The sequence below is a fragment of the Vombatus ursinus genome, unplaced genomic scaffold (genome assembly GCF_900497805.2).
Source record: "Vombatus ursinus unplaced genomic scaffold, bare-nosed wombat genome assembly UNPS02014818.1, whole genome shotgun sequence".
NCBI classification, from domain to species: Eukaryota; Metazoa; Chordata; class Mammalia; order Diprotodontia; family Vombatidae; genus Vombatus; species Vombatus ursinus.
The window spans coordinates 73981595-74002144 of record NW_020954596.1 but is presented as its reverse complement, the minus strand read 5'-3'; the positions used below and the strand labels follow the sequence as shown (position 1 = coordinate 74002144).

At 36.5% G+C, this 20550-nt stretch overlaps 1 protein-coding gene across 1 annotated transcript in view; it reads left to right on the top strand.

The window, feature by feature from the left end:
- The window catches only part of TMPRSS11F (transmembrane serine protease 11F), an 82185-nt gene that overhangs the window by 29903 nt on the left and 31732 nt on the right, over positions 1-20550 (top strand). The window contains exons 2-3 of the mRNA XM_027836413.1: positions 9024-9178; positions 18517-18635. Of these exons, the coding sequence (XP_027692214.1) occupies positions 9024-9178; positions 18517-18635 (274 nt within the window). The remainder of the gene's footprint in view (positions 1-9023; positions 9179-18516; positions 18636-20550) is intronic.

Below are 20550 nucleotides of genomic sequence, written 5' to 3'. Positions count from 1 at the left end.
TAATGAGAGAAATGGAAGTGAAAGCATAATCAGCTTTTTCTAAGTGTTTGTGAAATACAGGATTACATATGCATATATATATATATGAGTGTGTGTGTGTGTGTGTGTGTGTGTGTGTATGATACAGAAAGAGACAGAGAGAGAGAGAGAGTAAGAGACAGCTTGATGATAGGTTCCACTATCATCAAGTGAATGATAAAGAAAAAAAAAGGGTTTTTTTCTTTCTTTCAGTGGTCGTGTAGGCAGTAGAAAAGGCAGAAATAGATAGAGATTAGGGGAATGATCATGGACACAATTTGTTGGAAAAAACAGAACAGGATGGGATCAAGAAGGATTGTTCTTTGTTAGGTGAAGAGCCACCTCTTCATCAGAGACTGATGCAAAGGGGAGATAATGGTGGATAATGCCAAGTTTTTTTTTGAGAGCTAGAGAAGGGAGAAGTGATAGCTCATGAAAAACGGTTTCTCTTTTCTCCAGAAAGTGTGAGTGGGGGGTCCTTGGTTGGGAGAGTGGTGAGATAAAAGATTTGGTGAGCCTGCATGGGGAAGAGGATAAAGAATCAGTTTTGGCATTTCAAGGACCATTTAGTTCAGTCATTCTCCTTACTAGGCTTGTGTCATATCAAATATATAAGATGGAAGAAAAGAAATGAATTTTCTAAATGCTACCTTGAACCTATCTAGGATCATAAAATTTAGAACTGAGATTGATGCTAGAGATCATTTATTCTAAACCTTTCATTTTTTAGAGAAATAAACTGAGGCCTTGAAAGATTAAGTGGCTTGTCCAAGGTCACAAAGGTAATAATCAAATTATATTTTTTCTATTTAACTCTGGAATTCAAGGAAGACATCAATTGCCACTAGTCATTCTATGGTTTGGTGGTGATTAGAAAACTGTCACTAATCTACTCACAAACTACACTTTACTGGGGCTGCCTACCCCTTCATATCTGAAAGAGAGTTTTTCTGCTCTCTGGTACTGGGTGATTTCAGTTTCCTTTTGTGAGTTACTAAATTAATCATGGACAAACAAAAGTGGTTATATACGTGACAGTTTACAAAGTGTTTTACATATATTACCTTATTTGATTTTCACAACAACCCAGTGAGGTCAGTGCTATTATTATCTCCATTTTACAGATAAGAAAACTAAGGCTGAGAAAAGTTAAGTGACTTGTTCTGGAGCACACAGACAGTAAATCCCTGGATTAGAATTTGATCTTAGGTATTCTCGATTCAAGTCTGGGGGTCTATCCATCACATCATCTAGATGGTTTTTTGTTTGTTTGTTTGTTTGTTTGTTTGTTTGTTTTGATATCTTCCTTTTTTTCTTCCATGGATTAATTTACAAATGTATATAACCTATGAGAGATTTATACTTCTTAATCCTTCCAGACAGCCAGTCAGGTAAACAATCCTTTGTTAAATATCTACTCTATTCCAGGCATTATAATAAGCATTGGAGATACAAAGAAATATAACAACAAAAAATCTCTGCTCTCAGGGAGCTCACTGTCTCCATTATCTCTAATGTCTTTGTGGACAGGGACCCTGCCTTTGCACCTGCCATAGAATTTAGGAGAGTGTATTACACATAGTGGGCACTTATGAATAATGAGCTGGCAATAGCCAATACATCTCAGTAGAAAGAGCACTAGCCAGGAAACCGGAAGACATAGTTTCTAGTGGTGGGTCTGCCACTAACCATATCCATATCCCTTATACAAGTTATTACACCAGTCTGGTTTCACGTTCCTTATCTATGAAACAAAAGGGCTAGAATGGATGATTTGTAAGGTCGCTCACAGTTCCTTGACCTCTAAAACAGAGGTCCTTCCTTTACCACTTATAGGCCTCCCTTTGGAAAAAAAAAATTGGGTAGAAACCCAACTATTCTGGTGTCGGCATATTTGTTTGAGAGTCTGCTAAATGGCAAAGCAGTTAGAGCTTTGGACTTGGAGTCAGGAAAACCAGAATTCAAATCCTCCTTCAGACACTAAGTTCTGTGACCCAGGGCTAGTCACTTAACCTCTGTTTGCTTTAGTTTCTTCATCTGTAAGATGGAGGATATACAGCACTTGCCTCACAAGGTTGTTGTGAAGATAAAATGAGATAACATATGAAAAGCCCTTTTCAAAGTTTCAAGTGCTACATAAAGACTAACAATTATTATTTTCAAGAAAGTTAAGTAAAAAGACTATAGAAAAAAAACAGATCTAATTCCATCATTTGACAATTATTTCAATTTAGCTTCTTAAGAATTTTGAATGAGATGGTACTAATCACTGAACAGTAAGTGATAGTCTAGTATCTGGGTGTCAGCCACCTTTGAAATCACAAACCATAGAGCTTATTAAAAATAATTAGTGGGAGGGGGTGGGCTTTCACACCTATCTATTTAAGCATGATTGCAGGCCCTCTCATCAAAGGACCTGCCTCTTAAAGAAGACATAGCTCACAGTTTTAATTGCTCATCCACCCAGATGGGTTATTTGTGGAGGGTATTGTTGACATGATTTGGACTCTCTTTCACATATGAGTAAGCTTAAAGATATAAAAAGAGATTTTAGGTCACATTATTTTAGGATACAACTTTCTGATCTGACAGACAGTGGCATTTACTGGGTTCTCCTGGTGTGGTGCTCCTGGGTTGGGAAGTAGCAGCTGTTTAGTTTCAATTAGATAAAAGGGTTCCTAACAATTAGCAATAAATATCAACAACGAATATAGCAGGAACGACATTTGCAAAAATTCAAAGAAATTGAGATTAGCTTCTCTTTGTCACTGATATTTAAAGTTTGGAAGGAAATGATCCTTGGTTTGTAACTGCCTGTCCAGTAGCAATGGTTTCAATGACAGCCAGAGCATGCCAGAGATCTTATCCCTTAATATGACAGAAACTTCGGAGGAAGGGCGGCATCTCAGTCACATAACATGCATAGGATGTTTTACTATTAGTACTTACCAAGTTGCCTAAGTGTACAGAATGTACACAAACGTAGCCATTGTCATTCAGCTCATGCTGAATTTGTAGTAACTAGTTATGTTATCTGTGAGTATGCAAAAGTGCACTTATCATCTTCCACATAAAACCTGCTCCTCTCTATAGCATCTCCTTTCATTGTTGGTAGCACCATTTTCTCAGTCACTCAAGTCTATAACCTCAAAGTCAGTTTGAATTCTTCCCTGACCTTGATCCTCTTCATCCAATCATTCAATTCCTGTCTATTTTACTTCCAAGGTATCTTTTGCATCTGACCTTATCCCTTCTATTCCCACTACATTTCAGACCCTCATCTTTCTCTATGTCAATAGCCTCCTAACTGTTCTGTCCTGCCTCAACTCTCTGTCTGTCTCTTTCTTTCTCTGTCTCTGTCTCTGCCTCTGTCTTTGTCTGTCTGTCTGTCTCTCTCCCTCTCTCTCCTTTCCATTTGATCATTCACAAAGTTTCAAAAAATTCTTTCTAATGCACATATCTGGTCACATCACTCATTTAATCAAAATCTTCAGGGACATTTCGTCACCTACTGAATAAAGTATAAACTGTATATCCTGGCATTCAGGACCCTCCACAGTTTAATGCTAATTTAGCTTTCAAGCCTCATCTCATGAACTACACATTCCAACCAAACTGTATTACTCTGTGTCTCCCATTCTGATCCAATACTTTCCCATCTCTGTGACTTGTTCATCAACTTGGAATAGCTCTTCCCTAATTCTGTTTGTTGAAATCTATTCCTTTCTTCAAGCCTGTAGTTTTCTATGGTGGTTCTTTCCTTCACTGGTTGTAAAGACATCAGCAGATTTCTTTAAATTAAAAAATTATTTTATATCACATTCATTTCCTAATATAACCCTACTTAATTCCCTATCTAGTGAGTCATCCTTGTAATTAAAAAATGAAAATAAATAAATAAATAAGAGGTTTAGCAAGAGTAATCAACACATCAACAGTGTGATAGTATATATGATATTCCCTATTCATTCCTCCACCTGGCATAGAAGTAAGGTAGGTACATTTTTTCGCCTCTTCTTTAGGATAAAATCAGGCAATATTTATGCAACATTTGGTTTCTTTTGTTGTTGTTCTCTTCATTCATACTGTTACAGTGATTCCGCACATTGTTTTCAGGCTTCTGCTTACTTTATTGTGAATCAGTGCATTCAAGTCTTTCCCATACTGCTCTGAAACTTCAGCTTCATTGTTTCTTATGGAATAGTAGCTTCCCACTATGTGAATGTATCACAATTTGTGGGCATCTATGTTATTTCTAGTTCTTTGCTACCAGCAAAGAATGCTATTTTGAATATTTTGATGGATACAGAACATATATTACTGTCTTTGACTTCCTTGAGGAATATTCATAACAATGGAATCTCTGGGTCAAAGAGATATAGGTATTTTAATCATTTTCTTGGTATTATTCAGAATTATTTTCTAGAATACGTGAATTTGTAGTCTCCAAAAAATTAAAAAATGAATACTACACAGAGGACTATGGAAAGGCATATGAGTGTGATTAGGTAGTGACATGTAACCAATGATGCTCCAAAGAGGAACAGTAGTAAAAGATGTTACTAAGGAATTGTATGATTAGAAGAAAGGACAGGCTGATCATGTGGCCAGGACAAGGTAATTAGAGGTGGACAGCCAGAACGCTCCATTGCTACCATTCCGATGTCAGGAGAAAACAAGAAGAAATCCAGCACATTGGGAAGATACAAACAAGAGTCACACAGAATAAATAGGCATAGATGGATTGCAATCCATATTGTCAGAGAGAAAGTCTGAATAGATGGGCTTATATGTACATTTGAGTATTTGAGAGCATGCTAAACTATTCTGCTTTACACATGATGCATTCCATCTAGACTGGACTGAAAGCCATTTCCTGATCTTGTTCAGCATACTCCTGCCTCCATGAACTTTCATAGGACATAGCCCATGATTGAAATGGATGCCTACCATTATTCCACTTGTCAAATTTGTCAAAATTTGTCAAATTCTTGTCAAAATTCTTCTTTATGGTTCAGTACATATGTACTCCTACCTGAAGCTTTTTGAGATACTCTCTGCTGAAAGTGATCTCATCCTATTCAAATTTCTCATAAAGCTTTGGTCAGACCACTATTGTGCGCTATTTCTACCTTGTAACATACTTTCTGTGTATGCTTACTATTCTATTCACTCCCTATTCCTATTGAATTGTAGCTCTTTGATGGAAGAGACTTTTAAAAAGACATAGTGTTATACATATTAGTGCTTAATAAATTTCAACTGAATTGAAGTAATATGAATCAAAATTAATTGAACTGATGTTTTGATATGGTGTGAAAAGAGCACTGTATTCAAAGTCAGAAGAACCACTGGGTCCTACTCCTGGCTCTCCTTATTAATGCAATCTTGTACAAATCACTTAACCTTTCTGGGCCTCACCTTTTACCCCTAAAGTGAGAGGGTTGAGCTAAAAGAGTTCTAAGGTCTATTTTAGATTTTATTTTATTTTATTTTATTTTAGATTTAAATTTGATCCTATGATCCTATGTTGATCCAAACAAAAAATTCAACATCATTCATTACCATTAGGATCATTGACTCTAATTTAGCTAAACAAGATAAATGTATCTTGGACCAAGTGGGAACAAGTTCAGCTCCTTTCTCCTGTCTACCTAATTCAGCCCAAGCCAAGGTGAGTTCCTTAATTTGTAGCGACAGAAACACTGGTGCCTTGTAGACTGGATACACATTTCTATCTCAAATACTTAAACTTGTCAAGCTTCATTTTCCTCCCTCATAAACTGAATATTGTTGGTATTTGCATTACCCTATCTTAAAGGGTTATTTGGAAAATATTACTTCATAAAACAGAAAGTGATAAATAGTTGTATTATTGCTAGACTTATTTCAGTATATTTTTGATTATTCAAGTTGTGTGTTCAATTATTCAAAGTCACAAATAACTGGCAGAATATTGATTCTAATGTACCAGCCACAATTCTGTAGAAGAGATAAAACTTTACATTTATCTGTAAACTAATTTGCATAAATTTAGGTCCATATGGCATATACGTGCAAATGGACCAACTGGCCTTAATCCATTTGGAAGAAGCTTTCAAGGACATTTGAACCCACTGCGATAATTTATTCTGTCTTCAGATAAACAGGATAAACTAATATTGGACCAACTGAGAACTGGTTTAGTGTCCTGTCTCTGCCTATCTAATTTAGTCAAGACATTCTCTAAATTGAATTTCTCAGAAGTCACTGGCTTGTTCTTAGTTGTTCACTGTGTTTATCAGAAGTAACTTTACATTTGCATAAGTAATAGATCTAGCTCAAAATGTGTTGACGTTTCAGCAGGTTTTTAAATGACCTTTAATGTTTTCCCCAAGTGGGGCAAACCCCACCTCTTGGTAAACTCTCATTATGTTTCCATATACTTCATAGTCACAGGCATGAATAAATCTAGAAACCAATACCCAGCCCACATTATTCAAACATTATAAAACCTAGCGAGGCAGCTAGACGACGCAGTGAATAGAGTGCTGGTCCTGAGGGCAGAAAGACCTAAATTCAAATCTGGCCTCAGATACTTACTAGCCATGTGACTCTAGGCAAATCATCTAACCTCTGTTTGCCTTAATCCACTGGAGAAGGAAATGGCAAACCACTACAGTATCTCTGCCAAGAAAACCCCATGAATAGTAAGGTACATGGGGTCATGAAGAGCTAGACACAACTGAATGACTGAACAACAAAAAATAAAACAGCTGTAAATGCTTCAGTTCCATTCAAAAGAATGGAACCTCTAGACAAAGCCTCTAGACAAAGGGGATAACTCTGAATCAGGTGTGTGTGTGTGTGTGTGACACTAGAATTCTCTGTACGTTCACTCTCCCCACAGGGGTCCATGGTGAAAGAAGAAGGTAGAGAAGCAGAAGAAAAGAAGTTTAAAAAAAAAGTGTTGAGATAAAGCACAATCTGGATAAGCCTATGGTACTGTCCCATGCCTCAGGGTGATGATCCAGAGATCCATTGAGTTTGGAAAGTGAAGTTTCCTTAGTTTGCTAGGAATTAGTATATTCAAGGGCAGCTAGGTGGTGCAATAGATAGAGTACTGGGCTTGAACTCAGCAAGGCTGTTGAGTCCAAATCTGGCCTCAGACAGTTACTAGCTGTGTGACTCTGGGCAAGTCATTTAACCCTATTTGCCTCAGTTTTCTCATATGTAAAATAAGCTGGCAAAGGAAATGACATGTCACTCCAAGTATCCCTGTCTAGAAAACCCCAAATGGGGTCATGAAGAATTGGACAGGACTGAAAAAATAAAACAAAAACAACAGTACATTCAACTTAGAATGTAGCACATCTTTTTTTTTTCTTTGCCTCAGAGTTTCAGGTTCAAACTCAAGTTGAAATAACACAGAGACAGTAAGGAGGATGGTGTCTCAAAAATGTTTCCTTTTGATTCATACCTAAGGATAAAATCAAACAGCAAATTATCAGTGAAGAAAAATGCCCAAGGGTCAATGTCTTCTGGCAGCATATCAGCTCAACTTACTTTTACAAACATTTACTAAGTGTCTACCTACTACTGTCTGGCACTGTGTAGACAAGAAAAAAAATAGTCCTTGGCCTCAAAGAGCTTACATTCTATTGGCAAAGATTGTAAATGTAAATAGATAAGTAAAATGAAATGATATGAAATGATACACCTTTAATGGACCAATTAATGTCATCAGGGAGCTTGATATCTAACAAAGCTTTCAGGTAATATTGACCTCAAAATATATTAAAGTAGAAAGCATTACACACAATGGGAAAAATAAGGGGATCAACAAAATGAGTTGAGAGACTTTAGATGCAGATATGGAGAAATCTCATGGAGATTTGGAATACGTTTCTATATTAGTGAGACCATTTGCTCAGTTGAAAACCATTTGCTCACTTTGATATGGCTAATTGAACCTTCCTGAGTATAGAGAAGTTTTAATTCTGAGTATCAAAAACAACAATTTATTTGAAAAACAAAGAAAAAGAAACACTTTCATTATATTGAAAAATAAGGCAATAGAAAAAGTGGACTGAATTAAAAATGAGTGCTTTATTAACTTTATTGGTAAAATTGTTTTAATGTAATGGAAATGTTTGTTCTAAGGTCATGTTTTGAGAGACAGCATGGTAAGTGGATAGAAAACTAGGTTTGGGGTCAGAAAAACCTAGGTTCAAATTCTACCTCTGATACATACTACCTGCCTAATCATTGAAGTCATTTAATCTCCCAGTTCCCTATGCAACTCTTTAAGACTGTTAAGTTACAGATGAGGTACCAATCTGCATCAGTAGAGGGAGTTACTACACTAGGAGTTCCCTTCTCAATAACAGAAATCAGAAATCCAAACTCCTTCCTCTCATACATAATATTAATATTTCAAAATTTCCTTTAATATTTTTCCCTAATGGTATTTGGGGGTTTGAATCTGTCAAAAATGACAATATGCAAGAATTTTGGTGGTAAAATAATCATATTTGCATATGTTAATAATTTAACAATAGAAATTTATTCTTCTACCCTCCCCATCCCATGTCCACTATACAGAATAAGAAAGACTCTATAGTTCACCCCAACACAGAAAATCTTCTTAAGACAGAATGCTGCATAGCTCAAAATATTTTTTTTATTTTTCTATAACCAAAAAATAGCTCTGAAAATATGAATCATATTTATTATGAGCTCAAGTATAATTTCTTTATGAAATTGACCCTGTGAAAGGAAAACAAGATGGATCTACTTATCGATAGTCACATTTTTAAGTATTTACCACCTCAATAAATCATAGACTGAAAGATAGGGTAATAAATATCTATGAATGAAAGGCTAGTGGCATATTCAAGGTCTAGGAATTCAGATGATGCTCAGCATATATGAGATTTTCCCCAATAAAGCATGATTTTAGAAATATAGATAGGATTATAATGCCTGATTAGTGCTAAGTTTTATATTTTTTTCTGTCACCACAGACCAGTTGCATGCTCACAAGCCAAGTATCCACAAGTTAATTATCCAAGAAGACAAAACCAATTTTGGAGCCCTCTCTCACTGGCTATTTTCACAATAGTAATTGTGATTATCATAGTGATCGCCATTGGTATTGTTGCTCATGTCATTATTGCAGGTAAGTATCAATCTATTCCCTGTTTTGTGGCCAAAATTCACTATGAATAATATGTTGACACTTTCTTATGTTTAAGAATATTTGAGTGATGTAAAAAATCATATGATTAACTTTTGAAAATGATCTGTAGCTCAGGCTTGATAACAGAGGTAGCTATGATCCCACACCAGCAGAGTATGATCTAAACTGGACAGATATATACCTCCTTCAGTAGTATGTTTATTCATTGGTTGTTGGACAAGAATCTCTCAGGGCACCAATAGCTATGTTAAAGTTTATTAGTACTATAAAACATCTATGATCCTTTGTTCTTTCTGTCCCCTTTTATGCCACTCTACACAAGCAGAAGAGTGCCATATATGGTAAGGGCCATTTTATATTTTTCTTTATTTCATTTATTACCATGACCAAATACTTCATCATCAAGTATCCCATCTACATGGTGATAACGTTCTCTACGTAGCTAGGCTGGACCTTAGAAAGATAACTCTTTGTTGCCAAAACCATATTCAGTGTCTCTGCACGGTGGTGAAAACTTTCAGAATTTTTGCTCTACTGGAATAACCTTCAAGACACCAGGAGAGCCTCCATATGATGTTGAGATGTTGAAGTAGGACCTTGGGGAGGAGATAAACTCACACGTAAAAGACCAACAAAAGAGGCAATAGTAATGAAAGATTGATGGAATAGAAAGAGCACTCCATGAGTCAGAGGCCTGAGTTTGAATCCTGGCTATGCTACTTGCCAGCTGTATGACCTTGGACAAGTCAGTTAATCTGCTGGAGCTTTACTTTCCCCCACTGTAAAATGTGAGGATTGAGTTAGATAAGGTCTAAGGTTCTATCCATATCTAATCTTATGATTATGTCACAATAAAGATGTCACAATAGGTACGAAAGTTAATGAATTATCATCCGAATCAGTACATGAAGAGCTACCTTGAGGTCAACTTAAGGTGTCATAGGGAAAACTTCATGTAAGATTCACAGAATTTTAAAGCTGGAAGGGAACTTAAAAAGAAACAATTTCCTAATGGCTATACTAAGGCCTGGAAAGGTGAAGGGACTACAAAAATAACAGTGCAAATGAATGCGTGTTTCACAGACTTAGCATCTAGCTCTGTTTCTTCTCAAACAAGTAGTGTTTTGTTTTCAAAACTGGGTCTTTTTTTCTGGCCCAAGTTGAAAGCACAATTAATGTTCTTTTCTTCAATTGAGCCTAGCTGACTGGCACAGAAGCAGCTGCTCTATTTCCAACCTAGGCCAACTTGCCCCTCTTTAGGATCCTACTATGTGCCAGGCATTGTGCTAAGTACTTCACAAATATTTTCTCATTTGATTCTCATAACAATTCTAGGAGGCAGATGCTGTTATCATCCCCACTTTATAGTTGAGGAAACTGAGGCAAATACAGGTTCAGTGTTTTCCCAGGGTCACACAGCTATTAAATATCCAAGGCTGGATTTGAATTCAGATTTTCCTGATTCCAGGACAAGTGTTCTCTATCCACCAAGCCACCTAGCTGCTGCTTGGGGCCAATAGATTGGTTCCTGATTCAGTGTGGACACTCAATCAGCTTGAACTCTACTGTGCCTCAGAACAGCTAAGGAAGGGCAGTGATGAAAAAGAAGAAAAGAACATGAATGAAACCTTTAAAAACATGTAAAAAAGAGCAGAAGGAAGTTTAGAAGGCGACATTGACAAGCTGGTCAGTGTTGAATCTAATATATACTTTTAAAAAAATCTCAAGCTGTATGTAACACATTCATAGCTTTATATGTTGTTCAGTTGTTTCAGTTATGTCCAACTTTTCATGATCCTATTTGGAGTTTTCTTGCAAAGTTACTGGAGTAGTTTGCCATTTCCTTCTCCAGCTCATTTTATAGATGAGAAAACTGAGGCAAACATGATTGAGTAACTTACCCAGGATCACACAGCTAAGTGTATGAGGCTGGATTTGAATTCAGGTCTCCTTGATTCCAGATCCAGTGCTCAACCCACTGCCCAATCCTTCCTTTCTGGCCTTTATATGTGGAAATGTTTGTCTGGTGATCTAATTTGTAACAAAAATATATAAATTATAGAATTAGGGAAATAGATGCTCCATGACTATTTATTTAAGGAATTATTTGTTTAAGAAATAAATTAATGAATAAAGAATCAATTCTTAGTCATACATAGTAGTATAGGGAAGAAATACTATCCAAAATGATAGACAACTTGAAGTTATTTATTTTCATCTTTGAAACATGTTTTTGCACTGACATCTGAATGTGGGTGTGTCTGATGCTTGGGGAAATCATGTCAAACAAGATTAAAATGTTGTCTTGTGAAGACCTGACTAGGGAGGAGCTGAAAATCTATTCATTGTCTCCAGCTTACCTCACTGCTTGGCTCTATCCTCCCTACTGCCCACTACATTCTGGACGTGGAAAGAGTCAGTCAGCCCTGAGGTGCCACAAAGCACTCATCTAAACCAAGTTGACACCTCCCTGAATTTTTTACCTTTCTTGTTCATACCTTTCTTAGGTTGGGGGAAGTAATTAAGTATTTAAAATTTGTCTTCTGGGTTATAGGCTTCATGAAAGAATATAAGTAAAAGACGAGATAGTAAATAGTAGTACTAAACTTTTTAAATTTGCAAGGTAAATGGCTACTTTAAGAAGGAGAAAGATGTTACCCACAGATAATGGAAAATTGACATCATGTAGATTAAAATGTATTTTAAAATCTTGAGTTCATGAATTCTGAATCAGTGAGCTAAACCAATCAGGTGTCTGTACTAAGTGCAGCACTAATTATGATGAGGCCCTGAGAGTAGAGGCCTGTGTAGATGGGGGACACCAAGTTGCCCAAGAAAGAGTGAACTGATTCGGGTCAGAAAATGGAGCATGTGAAAGGTCCCAGACCTGTAAGAGCAGGACCAACTAGTGAGTAGCTCCTGTACTACTAGCCTAGGAGAGATCGAGATCTACTCTCAAAAAAAAGAGATAAGAAAAAGGAAAAAAGAAAAGAAGACAAGAGAAAAGGAAAAGAAAAGGAAGAATAAAAACAAAGTGAACCATGTAAAAGACTTTCAACAGCTATCACTTATCAGTAGTATGCAAATAATATTATGTCAGCAGCATTATTCTGAACAGGAGCTGAGAAGTAGAAAGGCAATAATAATAAAAAACAATTAAAAAGTTGCTTGTGAGTTTTTACATTAAAAAAGACAACTCCTAAAGGTCAAAGGTTTTTTCAGTTCAGTCATGTCTGACTTTTTGTGACCCCATTTGGGGTTTTCTTGGCAAAGATATTAGAATAGTTTGCCATTTCTTTCAGCTCATTTTACAGATGAGGAACTGAGGCCAACATGTTAAAAGACTTGCCCAGGGTCACACAGGTAGTGTCTGAGGCTATCTTTGAATTCAGAAAGATAAGTCTTCCAAACTTCAAACCTGGCACTCTATCCATTGGACCACCTAGATGCCCCACATCAAAAGTAGGTCTACACTAGTTATGTATGTTGAGGATGGGGGACAGGGGAGGCAGTAGGGAACTATTGTTTTAATCTCAAGAATTAGTAATCATTACTAGATATTAATCTTTCATGCCTTTATATTCTAAGCCATTCTTTCTCCGGATCTTTCTCAACATTTAGCTAACCTTTACAAATATTTGAGAGTCAATTTGGTTTAGTGGCTAGAGAGCTGACCTTGTGTTTAAGTCCTTGAGTTCAAGTCCTCCTTCTGACAAATATTAGTTGTGTGATGCAAGGCAAGTCACTTAACCTCTCTGTGCCCTTGACAACTCTATAAGACTATAAGTTGTAAAGAAGGTGCTGACCTTCATTGGTAGAGGGAATTTCTTAATCATGGAATTCCCAACAACAATGAAATCATAGGTCCAGTCCCTGTCAACAAACACTTATAAAGGGCCTACTGTTTGATCTCCCATTTCTAGATTAGTCATCTTAAAACATTCACATAATCTAGCCTTTACTGTCTCTTTACATTCTGCTGACACATTAGATCTAAGTTATTTCCGAGCTATCTTGTCCATACTGATAACTAATACAGCTAGGAGCTTCAGTAGATAGAGAGCTGTGCCTAGAGTCAGGAAGACCTGAGTTCAAATCCAGCCTTAAACACCAGCTATATGACCCTGGGCAAGTCTTAACCCTGTCAGCCTCAGGTCCACATCTGTAAAATGAGCTGGAGAAGGGAATGGCAAACAATTCTAGTATCTTTGCCAAGAAAACCCCAAATGAGGTCACAAAGAGTCGAACATGACTGAAACAACAGAACAACTGATAATACCATTTATAGCAGATAGTCACTAATGAATATGTTACAATCTAAAACCATTACAAGATTCAACCCAAACCAGAAAGAGGATTGTTGTTTTCTTTAAGGGGTTGCTGTCTCTGCAAACCCAAACAAAATATATTTATTAAGAGAATAAGTTTTCCCAAGACATGAAAGACTGTTTAGAACCTTCCTGGTGAAACCAGTCCCTCAATCCATCTCAGACAAAATAGATCTTGAATAATGTATGGAAACTTACCAATGGGTGACAGGCTTTATCAGACTTGTTTTTTAACTTCATAGTTTCCCACATTGAAATAAAGTAATTATCTATAAAGTGTAGGTGTTTCCTTCACTAGCACGAGAAAATGTGATTATGAAAGTGTTGATAACAATTCGGCAAATACACCATCTCTGAAACTACTTTGAAACTACCTAAATTGAAGGTCTGCTTCAATTTATTCAATTCAAATCAATTTAACAAATATTTTTTTTAATAGAAGCTATAGGCTCAATGTTGAAACATAGTTTGTCTTAGTGAACAGAAGACTGGCCTCAGAGATAAGAAGACCTGGTCTGAAGCTCTGCCTCTGACACATACTGGCTACGGGACTCTGGGGAAGTCACTTAATTTCATAGTGCTGTAGGCAGGACTATAAATTTCAGAGAAGGTGTTGGATATACAATGATAGAGGGAATTTCTTCACTTGGGGAATGCCTATAAATAGGCAGCTAGAAGGCACAGTGGGTAGGTTGGCTAAGCATGGAGTTAGAAAGACCCAAGTTAAAATCCTGCTTCAGACACTTACTGTGTGATTGGGCAAATCACTTGACCTCTGTTTGCCTCAGTTTCCTCATCTGCAAAATAGGGATTATAATACCACCTTCCTTGCAAGGTTGTTGTGAAGGTAAATGAAATGTTTGTAAAGTGCTTAGCATAATGCCTGGCACACAGTAAGTGCTATATAAATGTTAGTTGTTGTTATTATTATTATTAGGTAACTTTCTAAGACTGTAAGTGGAGAAGGTATTGGATATGCAATGGTAGAGAGAGTTTCTTTACCTGGGGTGGCCAGCTAGGTAGCTAGGAGATGCATTGTGGATAGTGTACTGGGCCTGTAGTCGGGAAGTCCTGAGTTCACGTCCTGCCTCAGACAATAGCTGGTGACCTTAGACAAATCATTTAATGTCTCATCAGCTGTAAAATGTGGATAATAATAGCATCTTCCTTACAAGATTGTTGGGAAGATCAAATAAAGTAATATTTGTAAAGTGTTTAGCACCATGCCTAGATCACAGCAGGCCCTTGAAAATGCTCATTTTCTTTCCCTTCCTTAGGCCAATTAGATTACAGGTCTAGTCCCTGTCCATACCCCTATGTATATGCTCAAAGATGGTATAAAAACACAGATACGACACAGATCCTGTTTTAAAGGAATTTATAATCTAGCAGGGATGGGAAGGAATAGAGACTTTACCATCTTCTTCCTGATCTTTAATATGAATAATCCCTAAATTTCTATTCTTGGGTTCTTCCTCTTCACATCTCTTAGTAATCTCATTCACATGGCTTTAACTCTTTAGCTATCACTTCTGTTTAGGTGACTCCAAACACCTATTCACCTATACCTCTGTCTCTGTCTCTCTTCCTTTCCATCTCACCTGGATGACTCACTGACATCTCAAATACAACCTGTACCTGATTCTGATTTTACTATTTCTGCCTTTAGCACCATCACCCACTCACTGTTGAGTTACCTGATTTTTCCTTCACCTCTCCTATTCAATTTTTTATTATGCCTAGTTGACTTTACCATCACAGTATCTCCTTCTGTCTCTCTTATTTTTTTTCCTTTCTCGATAGTCCCACTGTTACCATCGCATAATCTCCTGAGAAGTCTTTCCACCTCCATTTATTCCATCTCTAATCCACCTGTTGTGTTGCTGTAAACCTGAAGAAGTAATGTCTATGAAGAGTGACAACATGCATATTCCCCTTTTAAAGAGAAAAAGATGACAACTTTATTGGCACTTTGAATAGTATAATAAGTGTATTATAACTAAATGTACTAATAATGTGCCATGAATTTGTAGAGCTTGTTAAAGCACAAATCACATTTTCATATGTTATTCATTTTCACCTCTATATGACTCCAGGGAATACACTGTTTCACCATGGGAAATCAGGATGAGGAATTGGAATGTATATTTATATGCAATGATTAGGAGTGGTTCTTTTACATTTAGGAAGTGTTAATTTAATTTATGCAAAATTATTTATATTATGAAATCTCATTACTGCAATTCCATGATCAAAGTTTATCTGTACTATAGGAAAAGCACAATTTAAAACAGAAGGAACAGATTAAAGAAGTGATTTGGAAAATCCAAATAATTTTTTGTTGGTCCTTAAAGATAATTACTGAAAAAAGATACTGTTTTGTACACAGAGTAGGATTTTGCTCATGCAATTTGTCCAACCAGATGTCCAACCATTTCTTCTCAAAAAGGACTATTTCTACCATCACTTCCTCCCTGTTTTTTAAAGTATAATGTATTTAGTCTGTTCCATATAATTTAACATTTAATTACAATATTGTCTTGTATTGATATTCAGTTGCTTCACGTATATGTTTTGTCTCTCCAACTAGAATATAAACTCTTTGAGATCAGGGATCAGGTCTTATCTTTATCCCTATAACTCCTAACACTAGCTGGGCATGGAGGTAATGATCAATACCTACTTGCTGACTCATGACTGACACTGCCAATTATCAATTAAATTATAATGGTAATTATATTTAGAGGCAGCTAGGTGACTCAGTGGATAGAGCACCGGCCCTGGACTCAGGAAGACCTGAGCTCAAATCTGACCTCAGACACAAAACACTTCGTAGCTGTGTGACCCTGGGCAAGTCACTTAACTCCATTGCCTAGCCCAAAAAAATTTAATTAAAATTACATTAAAGAATTAAATTCTAATTTTTCAATTTTATAATAACAATAATAACTCTTACTGAATCACAAAAAGCAGCCACCTCATCCACTTGGCCAAAAATCTGTAGAACATTAACAACACAAAAATAGTAGCAGAAAAGTAACATTCTCATTAATGTTTTTATCGGGATCCCATCAAAAAATAAGATAAAAATGAGATGAGCAATAATGATGAGGAGGATAACATATCTGTATAGTCCCCACTATATAGTGCTTTGTGGTAGAGAATGCATGGAAATATTATTTTTGTTTTGTTGTTGTTGTTGTTGTTTTGTTTTTTCTAATTTGGTTAAGCAATGGGGTTAAGTGACTTGCCCAGGGTCACACGGCTAGTAAGTGTTACGTGTCTGAGGCCAGATTTGAACTCAGGTCCTCCTGAATCCAGGGCTGGTGCTCTATCTACTGCGCCTCCTAGCTGCCCCGCATGGAAATATTGTTAAATATGAATGTTTTGCAGAGAAGGAAACTGAAGCTTCCAGGGGATGTGATTCATTCATAGTCACATAGACAGTAAATAGTAGAACCTGAATTTGAACTCAGTTCTCATGACAACAAATGCAATGCTTTTTCTGTCACAGACATACCTACTGATTCTCTAGGCTCTGGATATGTTTGCATCTTTCTCTTCCCTGACCCCTCACCCCATGTTTAATTCAAGGTACTGCTTTTTTCCCATGTGGAAACTACTGGGTGCTCATATAATGAAGGTATATTACATCTCTGTTCCCCAGAATATTGGAATGACTCCATAAAGACAACACTAGGACTCAATGTGCACATACCTTTTCCAGCTAACTCACAGGGTGCTTACCTTTGTGTTTCACCTCAATCCTCGCCTCTCTTTGCAGTACCTAAATCAAGGTTCAACCTAGGACAAATCCAAATCTCCAAGAATCAATGTTCAAATTCATGTACAAATTTCTTGGAACCTATACCCAAACACACCCTTATTTATATTCACTGATGATTTATTTCTCCTTCTCTCTCAGTAGTACTCTAGTATTCTCTCAAAGTAGTATCTCCTCTCATACAAGTATTCCATTTCATGCTTTATATATACTCAACTGCCACTAGCCAGATTCCTACCTAGCTTTGATTCATTGGTTACCAGCATCAGGAGAGGGCTAAGTAAGGAGCACTGGGCCAGGAGTCAGGTAGTTGTTGTTCAGTCATGTCTGACTCTTCTTGACCCCATTTGGGGTTTTCTTGGCCTGAGTTCAAATCTGGCCTCAGATACTTCCTAGCTGGGTGACCCTGGATAAGTCACTTAATCCTATTTGCCTCAGTTTCCTCATTTATATAATGAGTTGGAGAAGGAAATGGCAAACCATTCCAGTATCTTTGCCAAGAAAATCTCAAATGAGGTCACAAAGAGTCAGACATGACTGAAACAACTGAACAGAGCATCACTAGGATATGCTGAGTGATCTTTTAGGACCATAATTAATAATTATGGCAAGCTCTAAGCCCTTTTTGACTTAGGCACATAGCTGTTTGCTCCCAGACTTTATCACTTCCCACTATACAATGCTGCTTCAAAATAGTTGGCAACAAATCAAGTTTTGGGAAATGAAAAATTACTTTGTCATTGCACAAACAATTAGACTATTAAATTCATCCTCAAAAATCTGTCCTAGCTATGATGTGGCAGAATTAGCATTTCAATAAGGGTGGTAACAATTTCACAATATGACTTTTAATGTTTACATAAGTCATAATTTTCATGTCCAATTGTATATATGGTATATGTGCCTATAACTACAACTATACTAAATGAGATATCAGATCCTCAGTTGTCTGATTAATTTGATAGATGGATACAGGCAGGAAATGTGAAATCTGCAAAGCAGATTATTTTTTGGTGGTGGTGATGGTGGCTTTCTACAACAATCAAGTTAAGAAATAATTTTCAAATATATTTCATTTTGGTATATCATATACATTCCATATATATGAGCATATTTTTATATTTATAAATATACATGTGTCATATATGTACATGTGTATATATATACATATATTATATCAGTGTTTCATTTACTTTACCCTACAGATGAAAAGACCTTCTATTACCTTGTCACCTTTAAGATCACCAACATCAAATATAAAGAGAAATATGGAAGAAAAACTTCAGGAGAATTTGTAGAACGGAGTTATCAGATTGAAAGAATGGTAAGCTTAATTGCCTTTGTGAAATGTTTATATGAGCCTTAGGACAGTGCCTGCTGTTTCCTTCGCTTTCAACAATACTTAGCTTAGCACCACACACAATATAGGGCTTATAAATGCCACATCAACTCTGCTTATTGATTTCTACATCCTTATGCCTGTTATCTTAAATAAGGAAATAAAGTTGTCTGATTCATTCTGACAAATTTTGCTAAATGTCTCTTATGTGAAAGGCACCATGCTAGGAGTTAGGGTTATGAAGACAAAAATAAAATAGTTCCTGTCCTCAAGAAGTTTACAATTTTCCTGAGGAAGTGTCGAGATCAGATCTGTATATAAGTAAGTTAATTTTTCAGCTGTGTGGAGGTTAGATTGGAGAAGGAAATAGTAGCTGCCTCATGGGGTAGGTTTCTTGTGTATCTCTTTGCTAGAGACATTCATTTCATAGGTATTTATTTATGAAGTACTTAATGTATGCAGACCCCTGCCATATTGACACTAAAGGGGACATAGAAAAATGAAAGATATAACTCTTTACTATTAAGAAACTCGTAAGCTTAGAGATGCAATGGTAGGCAAAGTTAAATAAAAAACTATTGTAGAGTATATTATTGTGTCAAATGGTTCAACTGGATATTCAGAAAAAGATCAGTGGTTGTGGGCTGGGGGATGGTCAGAGAGGGCTTCCTGGAGTGGGGCAGGGCCATCCTTCAAGGCTCAGTTTAAGCCCTATCTCCCTGACTAGCTGTGCAATCCCCTCTCCAACCCATCCTCCACACAGCTAAGAAATTACATTGCTTATACACAGATCAGATCTCAACAGTTCCTCAGAAAAACTGTAAGCTCCTTGAGGACAGGGACTATTTTGTTTTTGTCTTTATAACCTTAGCACTTACCATAGTGCTTTGCACATAAGAGACATTTAGTGAAATTTGGCAGTCTGGGGAAGACGTGATGAGGATCTGAATTAGGGTGATAGCTCTGTATGTAGAAAGAGGGTACAAATTGGAGAGATGTAGTAAAGTAGAATTAACAAGACTTGATAACTAATAAGAAAGAAATTGAGGGAGAGTGAAGAATCAAGTATGATTCTAATGTTATAAGTAAGGGTTGTATAAGTAGGGAAAAAGATAATGTCTTCAACAGAAATAGAGAAGTATAGGGAAGGGAAGCATTAAATTTAAACTTTTTATGCTATTTATTATTGTTATTATTTTATTACTATTACTACCACCACTACTATTATTACTACTACTATTATTATAACTTGTTCTCCATTCTCTTGGACAATGATTTTCTCTTCCTGGACAGTATACTTTCTGGAATTATGGCTTTCTGGAAATATGGAAATATGGAAGTGGATCTGATATCACAGTTGCTGATAGAATGTCTTTAGGCTGAACACATTAGGTAATCTGTAGTATTGCCATTTTTTTAACTAGAGAAAGGATCGACAAACCACTCTAATATCTTTGTCAAGAAAATGTTATGGATGACGTTGAAATGCTAAAAAGACATTACATTGGAAGATGAGAACTCAGGTCAGAAGGGCCTGGTGTACTCTGCAGGGTCACAAAGAGTTGAACACAACTGAATGACTGAACAACAAAAATATTACCATTTAGTGGCAGCTAGGGCAGTTGTTATGAAAGCTGACCAACTCTTTCTAATTATATTTTTTTTCTCATTATTATCCATTTTGAAAATAAGAAAACATTAATTTTTCTCTTTGGGATGTTCTTAGATTCCTGTCCTATCCAGCCCAGCATTGTAATTGATTTGAAATTGAAGAAGTGTTTAGCCTGAAGGAGTATTTAAGAGTATCTTGTTTCCCAATCCCAAATCCAAAAATGCATATGAATATACCCTACACACACACACACACACACACACACACACACACACACACACACACACA